The sequence below is a fragment of the Bubalus kerabau genome, chromosome 10, assembly GCF_029407905.1.
Source record: "Bubalus kerabau isolate K-KA32 ecotype Philippines breed swamp buffalo chromosome 10, PCC_UOA_SB_1v2, whole genome shotgun sequence".
Lineage (NCBI taxonomy): Eukaryota > Metazoa > Chordata > Mammalia > Artiodactyla > Bovidae > Bubalus > Bubalus kerabau.
The window spans coordinates 31,136,361-31,154,320 of NC_073633.1; the positions used below are offsets into that span (position 1 = coordinate 31,136,361).

The 17,960-nt window shown below is 40.8% G+C and overlaps 2 protein-coding genes across 4 annotated transcripts; both read right to left on the bottom strand.

The window, feature by feature from the left end:
* Positions 1-765: 765 nt before the first annotated feature.
* Positions 766-2,387, bottom strand: RNASE6 (ribonuclease A family member k6). Its single transcript, XM_055536305.1, has 2 exons — positions 2,146-2,387; positions 766-1,556 (listed from the first exon to the last, which is right to left on the bottom strand). Exon 2 carries the CDS (start codon positions 1,549-1,551, stop codon positions 1,087-1,089), a length of 465 nt encoding a protein of 154 aa, XP_055392280.1. The 5' UTR covers positions 1,552-1,556; positions 2,146-2,387; the 3' UTR covers positions 766-1,086.
* Positions 2,388-14,469: 12,082 nt separating this feature from the next.
* Positions 14,470-17,948, bottom strand: EDDM3B (epididymal protein 3B). 3 transcript variants are annotated; one of them, XM_055536308.1, is made up of 2 exons: positions 17,656-17,948; positions 14,470-15,825 (listed from the first exon to the last, which is right to left on the bottom strand). In XM_055536308.1, the coding sequence occupies exon 2, from the start codon at positions 15,805-15,807 to the stop codon at positions 15,367-15,369; it is 441 nt and encodes a 146-aa protein (XP_055392283.1). In that variant the 5' UTR covers positions 15,808-15,825; positions 17,656-17,948; the 3' UTR covers positions 14,470-15,366. The 3 variants fall into 3 exon arrangements, with proteins under 3 accessions (XP_055392283.1, XP_055392281.1, XP_055392282.1); XM_055536306.1 differs by lacking the exon at positions 17,656-17,948 and adding an exon at positions 17,454-17,649; XM_055536307.1 differs by lacking the exon at positions 17,656-17,948 and adding an exon at positions 16,224-17,403.
* Between the last annotated feature and the right edge of the window lie 12 nt (positions 17,949-17,960).

Below are 17,960 nucleotides of genomic sequence, written 5' to 3' on the forward strand. Positions count from 1 at the left end.
CCAGTGCTCCCCCCCTCCACACCCACCCCCCTCCCTCCGTGATCGATACTTTCTCTTTGTTCATTCTAGTAGAGAATGGGAGACTTGACTCTAAGGTTACTGTGGATTATTATCACTATTATTTTTATTATTATTATTTTTGGTTGAGCTGGGTCTTTATTGTTGCTCACTGGCTTTTTCTAGCTGCTGTGAGTGGGGGCTACTCCTTGTTGCGGTAAGCGGGTTTCCCGTTGCAGGGGCTTCTCTGGTTTAGTAGCACAGGCTCTAGGCACAGGGGCTTCGGTAGTTGTGGTGCATGGGGTGAGTTGCTCTTCAGCGTGTGGAATCTTCCCGAACCAGGGGTTGAACCTGTATCCTCTCTACCACCAGGGAAGTCCCCTTCAACTATTTATATTTAAAACATTATCTGATTAAATATAGAAATAAATAGTTAAGATCTAGGATGCCTCAGTTACCAGTGTTAGAACCTGTGTATGAAATGCCATTAGCACTCTATATCACTGCCACCTCCAACAAACACAGTCAAGTATTTCAGGGGAAATATGTAAAGCTATGAGCAGAGCTTGAAGGGATGGAGGATTTTCTTTCTCTTTAATCCCAGAAAAACAAGGAAGAGGGACATGGCCGAGGCCCCAGGTTGCTAAATAACCTCAAAGTTTGCCTAGGGCCAAAGTAGTTCTTAGAATGTTGGCAAATGCAGGCCTAGATAGCTCCAGGCTGGCAATGACATGAAAGTGATCTCAAACATACTTACACACACACTCATTATAATGCAACCAAAAATGGTTTTATTGCTCTGAACACAATACAGCAAATGTTGGCCAAATTCCTAAGGTTAAAAATATGGAGGTCTGGACCCTCCTTTACCCTTTTATCTACTACCTTCCTTCAAAACACAGAGCTCCAAAGCAGAAAAGAATCTGACTTTTTTTGTTGTTGTTCCAACTCTGATCTGGTATCCTCATCACTCTAATTTTTCCAATACTCTCCTTTTTCCTTCTATGGTAACCAGAAAAATCAATAAAAGACAAGTAAATCAGAGGAGATCATAAGAGAATTTGTGCTGAGCGAGAAGCAAAGTGATCTTTAAACAACCTTATCTAAGTGTACAGGAACCAAATGATAAGGGGGGTCGGTCTTCTGAGGGGGGTCACAGGCAACAATGAAGAACTTGTATTGGGCGGCGTCATGGTAGCGGCAGTCAGGGTACCTTCCCGCGATGAAATTGCACTGAGTCAGGTTGACAGGCTTTGGACTCTGGTGACAGTTGTGCTGGCCATTCTTACAGATGATGTTGGGCATATCACAGACAGCAGTCACATCCTGGAAGACGTTGTGCAGAAAGGTGTTTTCAGGTTTACAGTGCTGAGTGTAGTTATTGACACCACTCATTGCCTTGTTGCATTGGAGAAGCCTTGGCTGTATGTGCTGAATTTCAAACCAGCGAGCCTTGGTGAGACCTTTTGGCACAGCACAAAGTGGACGCACTGACCACCACATTCCCAGCAGCAATAAGAGGAGGGAAGAACGTCCCAGAAGATGTGGTCCCATCTTTTCTGTGCAAGGAGAGAGAAAATAGATCGTAGCAGTAGAAGCAATAAGAGAGAAATTATTGCTCACACCCATTCAGATTTTCACTCTGCCTTTTAAGATTTCATAGCTTTTTTTTTTTTTTTTAAACCATCTCCTTTCTCACTTGAGTCTCACAATTTTGAAGAAACTAAAGCCCAGTGAGGAGGAATTTGAGGTAAGACAACCTTTACTCTGATTGGTAGATCTTGTTCTTCTCTTTGACCTGCACTCCTCTGTTTGACGCTGCCCGTGTCAGACACCTTGTCTCTTCCTAGGACTTCCCTGGTGGTCCAGGAGCTAAGACTCTGAGCTCCCAATGCAGGGGGCCCAGGTTCAATCCTTGGTCCAGAAACTAGATCCCACATGCCACAACTAAAGATAGAGCATGCTGCGATGAAGATCAAAGATCCTGCACGCAGCAACTAAGACCCAACACAACCAAATAAATACATAATTTTTACAAAGGAAAAGAAACCTTGTCTCTTGCTTCCTGAAACATTTACCCTCCTTCTATTTGACCTGGATCTCCCAGTTATCTTCACTGCCCACTCACTCCCCAGCTGTGGGGCTTACCAGGTCTCCACGATGGGGCTCCAGCTGCAGTAGTTAGTCCCAGGACCAGAAGCTTTTGTCTGGTGTTCTCCTCCCAGGCATGCTAGTTCTGTCTGCGTGGGGAAGGGTTCTGAACCCTAAGAAAGAGAAACCTAGAGCTTGGAAGATGAATTTCTTGTGGACAGTATGGATGAAACACTTAGATTTTCAAACCTGCTGTTTAAAATAGTATCAGTTACACTGCAGACACAGGGAGAGTAAGCTTATTTTAAAAACAATGAGACTCAAAACACAGTTTTGAGGAACTGATCACTTCCTGATATGAAATGGTGTTTCCTTCCTTACTTGAACTTCTTTTTTTTTTTTTTTTATGATTTCAGTTCTTTAGGAGAAAATATACATGAAAATCTGATGTAATAACTGCCACATACTTGGTATGTGAATTTCAACAATAGACTTGAATGAACTATTCATTTATGTGTATGTTTTTTAGGCCAGCTACTGGGCTACTCTGATTCATGAGCTCATGATAGAGATAGGTTAATGGACTAATACATAATATATTAATAAATATAAGTAGTACTTACAGCTGTGATCAAGGTAACTGTCTGGAGACAGTAGAAAGGAGGTATTTTTGGAAGGCACAACACCTACCCTGAGTTTTGAGGATTAATTAGAAGTTAGGTAAAGAAGATTGGAGAAGGAAATGGCAACCCACTCCAGTGTTCTTGCCTGGAGAATCCCAGGGATGGGGGAGCCTGGTGGGCTGCCGTCTATAGGGTCGCACAGAGTCGGACACGACTGAAGTGACTTAGCAGCAAAGAAGATGGCAAGGGCATCCCAAAGAGGAAACTGAGAAGAGACCCATACATATGAAGCAGGGCACATTTAGGGTATTTGCCTGTTAAACCTTTTTGTACCTTTTCGTTGGGGCTGCAATATCTTTATTCAGAACCTATTGTCTCATAGAGGACTCACATAAAAGTTTCCTACATAGACTCTTTGCTTTTAGTCTCTTTTGCTTCCAATCCATTCTACACATTACTTCCAGATTAACATTTCTTGAACATAAATGTAACAGTGAAACACTCTTGCCCAATACTTTTAATGGCTCAAATAATCTTCAGGGTAAAATTTAGTCTGTTTATAGCAAGTTACAGGATACAAGGTTAATATACAAAAATTGATTGCTTTTTTTATATACCAGCAATAAACAATTGGGATTTGAAATAAAGACACTCACATTTCCCTTAACACCAAAGAAAAATGAAATACTTAGGTGTAAATCTAATAAAATATGTACAAGATCAATATGAGGAAAACTAGAAAATTCTGATGAAATAAATCAAAAGAGGATATTAATAAATGGAGAGATGTTCCATGTTCATACTGAAAGAAACCAGAACATGTCATCCGAAAATATGGCTCTTTGACATAAAAATTATTTTGCATTGAAGGCAATTAAGAATCATGAAGTGCAAAACAAGCTTCCCTCTTTCTGTCCAAAGGCAGAAAATAAATTTTCCTTTTACTGGAGAGAGACTGTCATCATCCCAGTGAGGACACCAGTGGAATCTGCAAATGAATCTCAAAAACTATCTTTTTAGTTACTTCTTCACCATTTACTATGCAGAGATAATATGGTGAAGGGGTAGACTACCTCTGGTCTCCGGTATACTATCCAGAGACCAAACCCCTTTGTTTTGTCAATTCTTTACAGAGGTATTGTTTCTTTGTCTAAAGGGTATAAAAGCTTCCTGCTGTGTTCACTTATTTGGATTTTCATTTTCTTGTGAATGCTCCCATGAGCATGTGAATATTTAATAAAATTTGTATGCTTTTCTTCTATTGATCTTTGTCAGCTGAATTTTCAGACCCTGCCAAGGAACCTAAGAGTGCTAAGGAAAACTTTCTCCCCGTACAATGACATTATGCACTCATCAAAAATGTGTACCGCAAGAACAATTTCTAGTGTAAATTGTGGACTTTAGTCAATAATAATGTATTTTTTAAAATAATTTTATTGATTTATTTGCTGCATCTGGTCTTAGTTGCATCATGTGAGCTATTTTGTTGTGCCTTACGGACTTTCTAGTTATCACATGTGGGTTCACTGCACCCAGTCTCTGGAGATCACAGGCTCAGGTGTAGGCTTAGGTGCTCTGTGGTATGTGGGATCTCAGTTCCTGCACCAGGGATTGAACCTGGGTCCACTGCATGGCAAGGTGGATTCTTAATCACTGGGTCATCAAGGAAGTTCCAGTATTAATGTATTAATACTGATTCATCAGTTGTAACATAAGCACTACAGCACAATAAAATGTTAATAATAGGAAAATTGTGAACTGTGTGGTTAGGAGAAGAGAAAAGGAAGAAGAGGCATATGGGAACTCTTTGTACTTTCTACTCAATTTTTCTGTGAATCTAAAATTTTGTCCTGGGGACTTCCCTGGTGGTCCAATGATGAAGAATCTGTTTTCCAATGCAGAGGACAAGGGTTCGATCTCTGGTCCGGGAACTAAGATCCCACATGCTGTGAGACAAATAAACCTGAGCACCAGACAACAGGAGAAGCCTGCCTAACACAACTAGAGAAGCTCACACACTGCAATAAATACCCAGTACAGCCTAGATAAATAAATAAATATCTTTAAAAAATAAAATAAAATTGCTCTGAACCAACAAGTCCATTAATTTAAAAAAATGTTTTAAGATGTCTGTTTGCCTAGCACTCAAGTATCTTTTTCTACAGCTTATGTATTAGAATAGTCTCCCTTCTCCTTGAAGTTCCACAACTTGATTGTATTCAAAGTCTACTACAGAGAAAAACAATATCAAGTTATCCATGTCCCTAGATAGGGGTCCCCTAATCCTGACCTCACATCAGAATTGCCTATAAAAATTTTTATAATGCCAAGATCCTAGGCCTACTGAATCTAAATTTGGGGGACTGAGGTCTTTGCATATCTATGTTTGATTAACTCCACAGTGATTCTTAGTAGAGAACCATTTTTCTTGGCTGACATTGATTTTCACCCAATGGCCAAGTTTTTAAGACTGGGCCTATGCTTGACTCCTGAGATAATGTTTTCACTTTGTCCTAATTCAGGCAGATGAATTCTTGTCTTGCTATAATAAGTAAGGTGCAAGACAGATGGGGAAAGACAAGAATGGGGGAATATACCTCTCTTAACTCTCTTAAATTATCCCAAACCTTTGAAGTGTAGGGGAGAAAAAATATCTTTTCCTTCTATGCTTCTAAATTCTCGGCTGGGGTCCCTGTAACAAAAGACAGATTAATAAGATAAAAGCACACAAATTTATTTAGTATAAGGAATATAGGAACACTTCTAAGGAAATGAAGACCCTAAGAAGTGATTAAACCTAAGCATTTTTATGCTAGGTTTGACAAAAAGTGGGATGACATGGACAGATGTGAAAGAACAGAGGTACAAGCTAAGTGTAGTAAGAGAGGAGAAACTTTCAAGACCTATTCATCTAGATCAGAGATAAAGATTCTCTTTTCCCCTTAGGCATAGGGAGGGCTCCTCTCACATGAAGATCTCATGATCTGCTTCAGAAGGTCAGAAAATCCTTCCTGCATTATCTTCCATCTCTCAAATTCCTTCAGCTTGAAATATTCCATAAGCTAATGTGTGCACGCTCAGTCATGTCTGACTCTTTGTGACCCTATGAACTGTAGTCCACCAGGCTCCTCTGTCCATGGAATTTTCCAGGCAAGAATATTAGAGTGGGTGCCTCTTCCTCTTCCAGGGGATCTTCCCCACTTGGGAATAGAATCTGCGTCTCCTACGTCTCCTTCAGTGGCAGGCATATTCTTTACCACTGCACACCTGGGAAACCCTCAATATGCCAGGGTGCCAAATTCAGTAGTAACATGTCCTGAATCCCATCAGATGCTCCCTGTGCAGGAAATGGACCCCAGTGATTGGCTGGGCCCTTGGGCTGGCCCTAAAATTCTAAAGCAAGTTCAGGGCATCTGATAAGGTCTCTATTATCTATGTTTTCTCCATACCCATGCCTCACTGAGAAGGGATTAGGTCTATGGCCTGTTATTTTGTATATTCTATTCTCTAGACCTTTATTTGATTGCTGACTGCAAAAGTAACAGTCTCGAAGCCCTGTCCTGAAATAACAGATCAGTCTTCAATCTAATACTTATTCTAACAATTATCAACCATATTCAGACCTCTTAGAATGCTCCTTCTTTCATGGTTGCTGATGTATTTCTGTGTCAGGCATCCAGCCAGTGATGGCCAGAACAATGAGTCAGAGGCTGATGCTAGGTGATGAGTTCCAAGTTCCTTTGTGAGGTTTAGTTTTATTGTTTCTGTGGAATTGAATTCCTGACACTAAAGACAGCCTTCAACTCTTAGCTCATTGGTCAATTTGGACATGTGATACAGTTTCTTCTTTGGCCTATTGCTGTATCAGACTATTTCTTGTGACTTCCTTCTTCCTCTTCACATCAGTCATAACGATCTCCATACATTTTATAAACAAGATGCTTGCTCCTTGGAAGGAAAGCTATGACAAACTTGATATATTAAAAAGCAGAGATATCACTTTGCCCACAAAGGGCCATATAGTCAAAGCTATGGTTTTTCCAGTAGTTATAATATGGATGTGAAAGTGGACCGTAAAAAAGGCTGAGCACCAAAGAATGGAAGCTTTTGAGTTTTGGTGCTGGAGAAGACTCTTGGGAGTCCCTTGGACAGCAAGAAGATCAAACCAGTAAATTCTAAAGGAAATTAACCCTGAATATTCATTGGAAGGACTAATGATGGAGCTGCAGCTCCAATACTTTGGCCACCTGATACAAAGAGCTGACTCATTAGAAAAGACCCTATTGCTGGGAAAAATTGAGGGCAGGAGGAGAAGGGGACGACAAAGGATGAGACAGTTGGATGGCATCACCAACTCAATGGACATGAACTTGGGCAAACTTGGGAGATATTGAAGGACAGGGAAGCCTGACACCCTGCAGTCCATGGTGTCTCAAAGAGTTGGATACAACTTAGCAACTGAATAACAACAATAACAGAAGAGAAAGTTGTCCAAGACTTGGAAATGGACAAAAGAGATTACTGGGAGTCTTTTCATTTAGTACCAGGATTTGTCTAGCAGACCCACTGTGGATGAACAGACACTGTGAAGGTGTATACCTTTGATTTGCAGAACAGACATAAACTTTTATAAAATGATAACAGTGCATCATTCCTGTTCATGGTGATGCAAATGAATTTTATCCAGCTAAGAATATACATTTCTGTAAACTAAAGTCACATTTGAACTGTTTTTTTGGATGTTACTGACTTCCTTATTGCTGATGAGTTTAATAACTTGGGTTTATTTATGAGCTTATTCAATGACATGAATTTATTATTTAGACTTTCTTGATAACCACAATTTTAACTTTTAAAAAAATTCATACTTCACAGTTTTACAGGTGTTATTTCTTTTTCCTGGATCATCCTTTCCAACCTAGTCTGGTTGCTTACCCATCTTTGTAGACCGTGCTCAAATATCCTCTCCTCCAAACTTTCCTCTCTCCAGGCCCAGAACTCTTCCAGCTCTAATTGTTCAGACACTATTAGCACTCATTGGATTCTATTTTTATTGTTAAATTATATTATAATTATACCAAAGTATAATTGAAGTGTAAATTCAGTTAGAAAACATCAGATTTGCTGTCTTGCTCTTCTGCTCTTTGCTCCAGGTCTTCAAAGCAGGGTGGCTTTTACTAACCACACATTTACTTAATAGCTTTCCCTCATTCCTTCTAATTGAGTTAGAATTTCTCTGTGAAGCAAATTGACTTCTAGCTTTGGACTTATAGCTACTCGTAAGGTTATGTGGGGGGAAACAAGAATACCTGACTCTCATTTCTCAAATGGAAATTTAGGATTTTTGATGAGTGTCATAAGATACTTTATTGCTAGGATTCTTCAATATTTGAGGGGAGGATGTGAGTATTATAAAATGCAAAAAGTTCATGAAAGCAAAAAGGGATAGAAATTTTCTCAGAATGCAGAACAAAGTGTGAAGATGTCACAGCAAGCCTTCTTTCCCTTTTCCCATCTCATACCTGCTCACCATCAGCAGTACGGATGTGAACTAGAGTGTTTTGTTGGATCAGAAATAACCTTTGTTTAAGAGTGTTTATGGAGTTATTATAATTTTGATGTGTGTAATATCTTGTGAAAATATCTATCTTTGAACAAGACCATTGAATAATATCTTTGCCCCAGAAAATGCTGACTCCTAAAATATGGGCTATCCCATGTGACAGACAAAATCTGAAATTTTTCCAGTTAGAGTATCCTTAACATAAATTACTTTGAGACCACCAACCCTACTTTGTAAAATGAGTTTTGGCTAGATTAATAGCCTCTTTGATAGTTATGTGCATATGTGTGGTAATTATATCACAGCCACTAGACCAATGCTGTAAACTTCTCTGAGAAGTTGATGAAAGCCATTGATTTGCTGCCCCCAAATGGAAACATACCAAGAAGAATCCATATAATTTCAGTGGGTTTGTTACTAGGAAGAGCCAATTTTTGCTCCTTGTTGGATCTGCTTCTTCGATTTTAACCTTTGCTTTTTGCTGCTTTTGTTATTATAATCATACTTAATGGTCTGCTCTTCTGCTTGACTATTCACAGAGAGACAATCTGACCCTGTCCACCTGTGACTGACAGAAAAGAAATTAACACCTACCCAACCCTGAAGCTGGCCATTCCCGGAAACATTTGTGAGACTTATGACCTTTTTACTTTACTTCCTCACCTTCTCCACACCTCTCTGTTCTATAAAAAAACCAGATACCCCCCAACAAGGTGGTTATTTTGAGACATTAGTTGGCCATCTTCTCCTCCAGTTTGCTTTCTGAATAAAGTTGTATTCCTTGCCTCAACACCTCATCTCTGATTCATTGGCCTATTGTGCAGCAAGCAGATAGACCCTGGACTTGGGAACATGGTTCATGGACTTCTTGAAGTCCCCAGGTTATAAGAAGCTGTTCTAGAGAACTTGACTCCCTTGACTGCATGGAAACTGGCTTTTTCACCTTCTACCATAATTGCTTTAGCACAGCATTCATCACACAGTAGGCATTCTATAAATGCTATTGAATAGATGAATACATGAATGAATGAATAAAATATGAGAAAAATTTTAACCATACAAAGCAGCATATGCTAAATGCCAAATGTGTGATGTAAATGAGTTAAGAGGAAGGGGTCATCATGGATTGGAGCCCAGCAGCTTCTCAGTGGCCATGAACTGAACTGGGACATAAACACAGGGCAGATTGTCACCAAGTGGCAAGAAGTGAGAACAAAGTTTCAGTGGCTGGAATGTGCATGGCATATTCCTGGAACTGTAAGTGGCTACATATGACTACTACTAAGAGAACAAGTAAAGTGAGTGATATCAGATGAGCCTAGAAAGCTGGGCACAGGTCAGATTATGAAGATTGTGTGCTTGAAATTGAGCAAGACCTTGCAGAATCCTCCGGGTACAAAAGTCTTTCCGTTTCTTGTTTGCAGAACTTCCCCCTTTCCAAAGAGCAGATGCAGACAGTTACTAATTAGAGAAGTGGGGAAATGGAGAAACGAAAGAAAAGCAGTCAAGAAATAAGTCCCTGCACAGCAAGAGAAAGAGAATGCTTTAATAGAGAAAAATAGGAAGTTGGAGGGCTATAATAAACAAAGAGTCCATGGCTTTTCATTGGCAGAATCCTTTCCAGGAAAGTCCTGGCTGGCCCTGCTAGGCTCTGCTCTGTTCACAGGGTGTGAGAGCTCCCTCTTCTGGTCTTCCAGTTCTATTTAATTGAGAATGTGTGTGTGTGTGCCTGCTAAGTCGCTTCAGTCGTGTCCAACTCTGTGCGATCCTATGGACCAACGCCTGCCAGGTTCCTCTGTCCATGGGATTCTCCAGGCAAAATACTGGAGTGGGTTGCCATGCCCTCCTGTATTGTTTACTAATTTTTTACAACTGTTAATAATTTCTTTTAAATTCATTTTCCTCCTATACTGTTTTGAACCATCATCATTTAACATTTTAATAAAAACAAATTTTAAAGAATTTTAAAAGTGAGGTACTCGTGAAAAATTATTGTAGGAGAACTGAAAAGACAATCCTAAAATATGGCTCTAGGAAACCAGAATACTCCAGTACATTTTAAAGCAGTATTTATCAAGTAAGAAAAACAACGTGTTTCCCATATGTAAATTGATCATTGATGAAGAACTATTACCACCAGAAAACTGAATTCACCTCTTGGTGGATGTGAGGTGAGTGAAATCTCCTCGGTTCTATCTTGTCACAACAAAAATTTGTAGCGACGGACGTTAAAGCCCTCAGCGTGCCACAGCTCTCAGACAGACCATGTTACCGTTCTCAGCTCTCAGATAGACTGTGTTACAGCTCTCAGCCCTCGGACAGACCATGTTATAGTTCTCAGCCCTCGGACAGACCATGTTATAGCTCTCAGACAGATCAGTGTTACGGCTCTGTGTTTTATTTAGGACACGGTTTTATTTAGAAAATAAAAGGAAAATACATCCTTGAGGCATGAGGGCATACCGACCCAAAAGATGCGAAGAGAGAGCCCCAGCCCTTTGGCTCCTCTTTTTATATGTTTTTCCCTCCCCTTGGGCGTGCCCTATGTAAAGTGGGCTAGCCAGGATGCTGTTTGTTCTACCTGAGGTCCTCAGTCCCATCCTCGGACATTCCTTTGTTCTATTTTCACGGGCTTTTCTGTTCCTTGTATTTTAGCCACCGCCATTCTGGACTCCTGTTTCCCATTCTAACTAGCTAACATGGATGTCAAGCCAAAAGACACAACCAAGGCAAAGATCAGGAGCAGGAAAGATTTATTACCTGCAGCAAGGAGCCTGGTGGGCTACAGTCCATAGGGTTGTAAAGAGTTGGACACGACTGAAGCAACTTAGCACGCACACAGCAAGTTGGGAGCACACCAGAGATTTTTCCCAAAGCAGTCTCCGCAAACAGCATAAAAGGGGAAGTTTTAAGCTAAGGGTACTTGCATATTACTAAGCGGCTTGAGCAGAGATTTCGGTGTAGAACTGGGGAAATGTTGACAGAGTCCAAGCTTTAGTTGACTGAAGTCAGGAGGGTCAACAGCATCTTTCTGTCCTGCATCTGGAACTCAAAAGACTTTATCAGATTGTTATGTATGTCCTTTGAAGAGGAACTGAGACACTGTTTTATTGCTGAACAATTACTTCTTAATTGCTTTCCCTTTGTTCCCTTACTTCCCTTAAGATCTTGTGGCCAAGTCTAGACTACAAAATGCCTATGGCTAAAATGGTTTCTCTTATGTTAAGAAAGCCCTTCCTGGTTCTCTTTCTCTGGGGACTCCCTATCCTATCTGCTTTTAGAACTATTATTTAATACTATCTTGTCAGTTTGGTTGGTAAAGTTCTTTATCTCCCAGGGCTCTGCTCATTCCCAAGTACACTGAAAACACTGAAAAGCTGAGGAGCTCTTTGGAACATGATGACCAATCTAGATTCACTGGCCACTCATTGAGGCCTGAGTTCTAGGAAGGTGTTGCTGAGAGGAAAATTTGTTTTCTTTTTCCCTTGGAACTTAACTGGTACAATAATTATATTATATGACATATTGACAGGAGAACAAATAAATGTTTAATAACATGTATAATAACAGAGACCCGGAAAGCTGAGTAACTCACCAAAATGGCTGATGCCATCACCTTAAACACCATCTTTAGCTAAAGACGAAAGGAGATGTTGAGGGTGAGGAATCTATGGAAGATGATCAAGAAAAACACAGTAAACAAGGATAAGGTTGTTTTGCAGATTTATTATTGCCTTCTCCATCAGTAAGTTTCTAGAGTATGAGTCGCCACTACCGACCTTCCTGGTACAGCAGGAAGACACTCTTACAAATGGAGATTTCCCTTTTACCTGTAATTGTCTCTTGTGTGCATTCTAAGTTGCTTCAGTTGTGTCTGACTCTCTGCAACCCTATGGACCATAGCCCACCAGGCTCCTCTGTCCGTGGGATTCTCCAGGCTAAAATACTGGAGTGGGTTACCATGCCCTCCTCCAGGGGACCTTTCTGACCCAGGTATTGAACCCATGTCTCTTCTGTTTCCTGCATTGGCAGGCGGGTCCTTTACCACTAGCTCCACCTAGGAAGCCCAAAGGTCTCCTACAAAAGAGTTAAAAAAGTAACTTCTATTTGGTTTTCAGAATGTCTCTCATATCTGCTGATTCTTAAAAAATAACCAGGCTAAAATGATCCCTATGCCAAAGAGGCATATTTCAGGGTGGAAAATTCTGCTTCCTTACAGCATGCAAACTAATTTAAAATATCAGCTAATTTAAAATTTTTATATTATTGTTGTTCTGTCACTCAGTCATGTCCAACTCTTTGTGACCCCATGGACTGCAGCACTCCAGGCTTCCCTGTCCTTCACCATCTCCCGGAGCTTGCTCAAACTCATGTCCATTGAGTCAGTGATGCCATCCAACTATCTCATCCTCTGTCATCCCCTTCTCCTCCTGCCTTCAATCTTTCTCAGCATCAGGGTCTTTCCTAATGAGATGTCTCTTCATATCAGGTGGCCAAAGTATTGGAGCTTCGTCTGCAGCATCAGTCCCTCTAATGAATATTTAGAGTTGATTTCCTTTAGAATTGACTGGTTTGACCTTCTTGTAGTCCAAGGGACTTTCAAGAGTTTTCTCCAACACCACAGTTCAAAAGCATCAATTCTTCAGCATTCAGCCTTCTTTGTGGTTCAACTCTCACATCCATACGTGCCTACTAGAAAAACTATAGCTTTAACTAGACAGACCTTTGCCAGCAAAGTAATGTCTCTGCTTTTTATTATGCTGTCTGGGTTTGTCAAGGTATAAAATGTTTATACCTTGGTCTTTTTTCTAGTTGTTTCAAGGTTTGAGTCATTTGTTGATGCTGGAGACTGAATAATAATGTTTAGTATTTCTCCTTCACATACCTGCCCTGGGCATAATTATATGACATGAACATTTCTCTTACCCTGTGTCTCTATCCCCTATTTAGCAAACAGAACTACTGTGGACATTACTTACTTCTGTCTTCAACATTTCCTTCTCCCATATACTTCCTCTTTCCTTCAACAGAGTGTAAGTCTTAAGCCTCACTCTTGAACAGAGTTTCATTTTAAAGTCCTCTAAGGGTCAGGAAGCAACAGTTAGAACTGGACATGGAACAACAGACTGGTTCCAAATAGGAAAAGGAGTATGTCAAGGCTGTATATTGTCACCCTGCTTATTTAACTTATATGCAGAGCATATCATGAGAAACGCTGGACTGGAAGAAACACAAGCTGGAATCAAGATTGCCAGGAGAAATATCAATAACCTCAGATATGCAGATGACACCACCCTTATGGCAGAAAGTGAAGAGGAACTAAAAAGCCTCTTGTTGAAAGTGAAAGTGGAGAGTGAAAAAGTTGGCTTAAAGCTCAACATTCAGAAAACAAAGATCATGGCATCTGGTCCCATCACTTCATGGGAAATAGATGGGGAAACAGTGGAAACAGTGTCAGACTTTATTGTTTTGGGCTCCAAAATCACTGCAGATGGTGACTGCAGCCATGAAATTAAAAGACGCTTACTCCTTGGAAGGAAGGTTATGACCAACCTAGATAGCATATTCAAAAGCAGAGACATTACTTTGCCAACAAAGGTCCGTGTAGTCAAGGCTATGGTTTTTCCTGTGGTCATGTATGGATGTGAGAGTTGGACTGTGAAGAAAGCTGAGCGTCGAACAATTGATGCTTTTGAACTGTGGTGTTCGAGAAGACTCTTGAGAGTCCCTTGGACTGCAAGGAGATCCAACCAGTCCATTCTGAAGGAGATCAGCCCTGGGATTTCTTTGGAAGGAATGATGCTGAAGCTGAAAGGCCACCTCATGCGAAGAGTTGACTCATTGGAAAAGACTCTGATGCTGGGAGGGATTGGGGGCAGGAGGAGAAGGGGACAACAGAGGATGAGATGGCATCACCAACTCGATGGACGTGAGTCTGAGTGAACTCCGGGAGTTGGTGATGGACAGGGAGGCCTAGCGGCTGCAATTCATGGGATCACAAAGAGTCGGACACAACTGAGCGACTGAACTGAACTGAACTGAAGCTTACAATGGCAACCCACTCCGGTGTTCTTGCCTGGGGAATCCCAGGGATGGGGGAGCCTGGTGGGCTGCCATCTATGGGGTTGCAGAGAGTCGGACACGACTGAAGCGACTTAGCAGCAGCAGCAGCAGCAACAACCTTACCTTATATTTCTGCCAAGTGAACATGATTATTAGCAGATAAACTGATTTATGTTCATATCTTCTACTTGATATTTTATTCATCAGGAAACATATGACCTTAACTCATCTAAAATGCAGTACCCTCCTTATAGATACTTTTAATGAAACCTAGAGAGAGCAGACAATTGCTGGGCACTTGTCATGTTTGTTTTCTCAAAGTCAAAATACCAAGTCAAAGGATGAGGAAGGAATAAAATCATTGTTGACTGAGCACCTGCTATGTGCCAGGAACATGCTGCATATTTTATACCTAATCAGCTTTGGTCACACCCACAAATCTGGGTGGAACTCAACATGTCCCCACCATCAATGCCTAGGTCACATCTTATCCCGTGCTTAGTGCATAAATAGTTATACATTCATCACACACAGAAACCTATTACACACAGTAGACAGACACATATAACATGCTTTAAACCTATAAACAGTACAAATCACATTTAAGCATAAGCTATATAACACACACTTAAAACTCCTGTACTAATCACACAACACATACTCTGTATACATACATACATGCCATATACATTGGAATGATATAATTTATTTAGGGATGGGAAGATCATTCAGTTTGCAAAGGTATAAGCAGAATCAATATCAGGAAAATTCCTGGGATAGTAAAAAAAGAGACGCCATATGTGCAGAATCTTAAAAAAAAAAAAAAAAAAAAAGAAGAAAATCAGATAAATGAGAGGGGAAGGGTATTCCAGCAGAGAAACAACACAGGCAGTTATGAGAGCAAGAAACCACGTGAAAAATGCTAAGTAGTTGAAAAATGTTGGTACGTAAACGTAAGGGCTCTTAATGTACGTGGGGCCACCACTTGGGAGCACTGAACGCTGAAAGCTGTGGGTGTGGGTGGACTTTCTAGTTGCTGATATCTTCTAATAACCGCATGTCCTCTATGCCATCAACAAACCCATTCATGCTGCAATGGAATTCAATGTAGCTGTAGCTCTTGTAATCTTTGTAATTGCCTCTGCTGTTCTTTCGGATGCACTTGAGTACCTCGAAGGGATATGTGGCCCATATATATACATTTCTGTGGCGGTCTCCCCAGTTCCTCATGCATATATGTACAATTTTGTGCCATAAGGTATAGATGAAGATGTGATAGTTCTTGTCTTTTGGAATGCCTCTTTCCCTCATCAGATCATTGCATTTGTACTTGCTGAATTCCCAATTTGTGCTCAGGTGGTGCTGTTTCATAAATTCCCTCCAGGAAAGGTTCTGGCTGTATACAAAGAGCCCACATAGAGGAAACAGCAGAGCCAACAGAGAGCCTAGGACCTTTAGAGTGGATGCCATTTCAGTCACCAGGACCACCTGTGGATCCACAGGGAAGAGAGAGGAAAGCATTATCTCAACTCTGCCCTAAGAGCTGAGCTCCACCTTAAAATTCCTTTCTCTGTCAGTGTAGGCACCTGGACCCAATTTTACCATTTGGTTTCCAGGCTGGAAGATAAGTCTCATTAGATAATCAAGTTTACAAGAAATGACAATATGCTACAGCCTGTCTGAGACAAGAGCAAAGTTGTAAAAAATTAATGACGTTTATTTTGACAGTTCCAAATACCTCTTGTCTGCCCTCTCTTCTATCTGAATTAAGGAACTTATTTCCCTTTAGCTAACTGTTTTGCATCCAGATCAATTCATAGAAGAGTGTATATCCTTACAAAATGGGATTTTAAGCTGTATGTTTGTGAATTGCAAAAGGTTGTCACCTTTAAAGGGTATGCAGAAGATGAATAGAGACTTGGGAGATATTTCTCAGCAGGAGGCTTTGGTTCCCTGAAATCCTAGGCTGCAGCTACGCTGACTCTGAAAGATGTTGCTTCCCAGGATCTCGCCTTCCTTATGACACTTCCCTAAAGCCTGGGAAACAGGCTATCACTTCTGACTACACACACCCCTTCTCAGAAGCCATTTCCCTAATTATTGTCATTATAAATGATCTTGATCTGTTGTTAAGAACATCATCACAATGAGCTCCAATTTTGAAATATTGTTGTAATCAATCAGGTGCCAAGATTGAAATTGCCCTCACAAGAGCTACTCTGTCAAAATTAGGACAGAGAGTTGCTTGAAAAAGTCTCCCCTTTAAACTAGCTCTCTGCCCTCATTTACCATGAGGACTATACCTGGCCCTGTGGAATGTCTATCCTAGTTCTCAACTGTGAGCATGATGCCCCAAAATGGGCCTAATCATCTGTCCCTCAGACTTGCGAGAGCCTTATGAGATATATGCATTGAGAGCATTTGTGAGAATGTCAAGTGCTACATCAAACACAGCATAAGGGATAGGTGCTTCTCTTTTGTGATACCCTATCCCTGGCTCAGAAGGCCTAAATAGGATGAGAAGACCAGGATTCAAGCTGCTTCAGTGTATAGTTGGCCCTCTGTATCCACCTGTTCTGCACCCAGGGATTCAACAAACCACGACCACAAATTAAAAATATATATTAAAAAAAATCCAGAAAGTTCTGAAAAGTAACACTTGAATTTGCTTTGTGCTGCCAGCTAATTCCATAGCATTTATACTGTACTTACAGCTATTTACATAAAATTTAAATTGTATTAGGTATTATAAGTAATGTAGAGATGATTAAGATATATAGATTAAATGCAAATGCTATGCCATTTTATATAAGGGACTTGATGCCTGGATTTTGGTATCCTGGGCATGGGGGTCCTGGACCAATACTCCATAGATATCAAGGGACAATGATATTATGCTTAGGAAGATTGAGGAGGAAGCCGGAGGGGTAGAAGAGTGGGGAGAGGCTTTAAGAATTGTATCAATGAGATTCATACGGAATTGAATTCAGGTCGTTGGTACTTACAAGTTGGATCACTGTCTGTTCTCAATCCCACCACCTTAATTTCCCCTTCCAGCATACCTGGGCCTTTCCCTCTAAGCATCCTCAGCACCAGCCCTTCTAACCATAACTCACCTTATTTAGATCCAACACGCCTGTCACTGGTCGAAGTGGGGATCAGTTTATGGATCTGAAGAGCAGAGAGTGTGTGTGTTTCCCCTTTTGTTAGAGCCAAGAAATCTCAAAAGTGAAGGAAAGATGGAAGGAATAGCAGTGGGAGGTACAGCACTCCAATTACTTGGCAGTAGTTGTGGGGAGAGGGGTAAGACAGACTTACTATGAGAACCAGTTCCTGTATCTTCTCATCTAGAACACTTGGGTTCACTCTGAGAATAGCCTGGAGCAAAGGAGTCAAACTTCAAAGACTGACCTGTGGGCATTAAGAAATTATAAGGCCCTGGATAACCCCAGAGGGGGGTTTCAGGAGACAACCAGAGATTTGGCTCCTAAACTGGTTTCCCAACAAAATTCTAGGAGAAATTCCCTGGATGGTTACGATCCAGGGGAATTTAAGAGAGGGAAACCGCACCTGAAATTGTAAACTTCTGGACTTCCATTGAGAATTGAAAAGTATCTAGTCAA

Excerpts from the sequence above, each read along its gene's own strand:
- EDDM3B (XM_055536308.1), bottom strand. The coding sequence starts at position 15,807 with ATGGCATCCACTCTAAAGGTCCTAGGCTCTCTGTTGGCTCTGCTGTTT.
- RNASE6 (XM_055536305.1), bottom strand. The coding sequence starts at position 1,551 with ATGGGACCACATCTTCTGGGACGTTCTTCCCTCCTCTTATTGCTGCTG.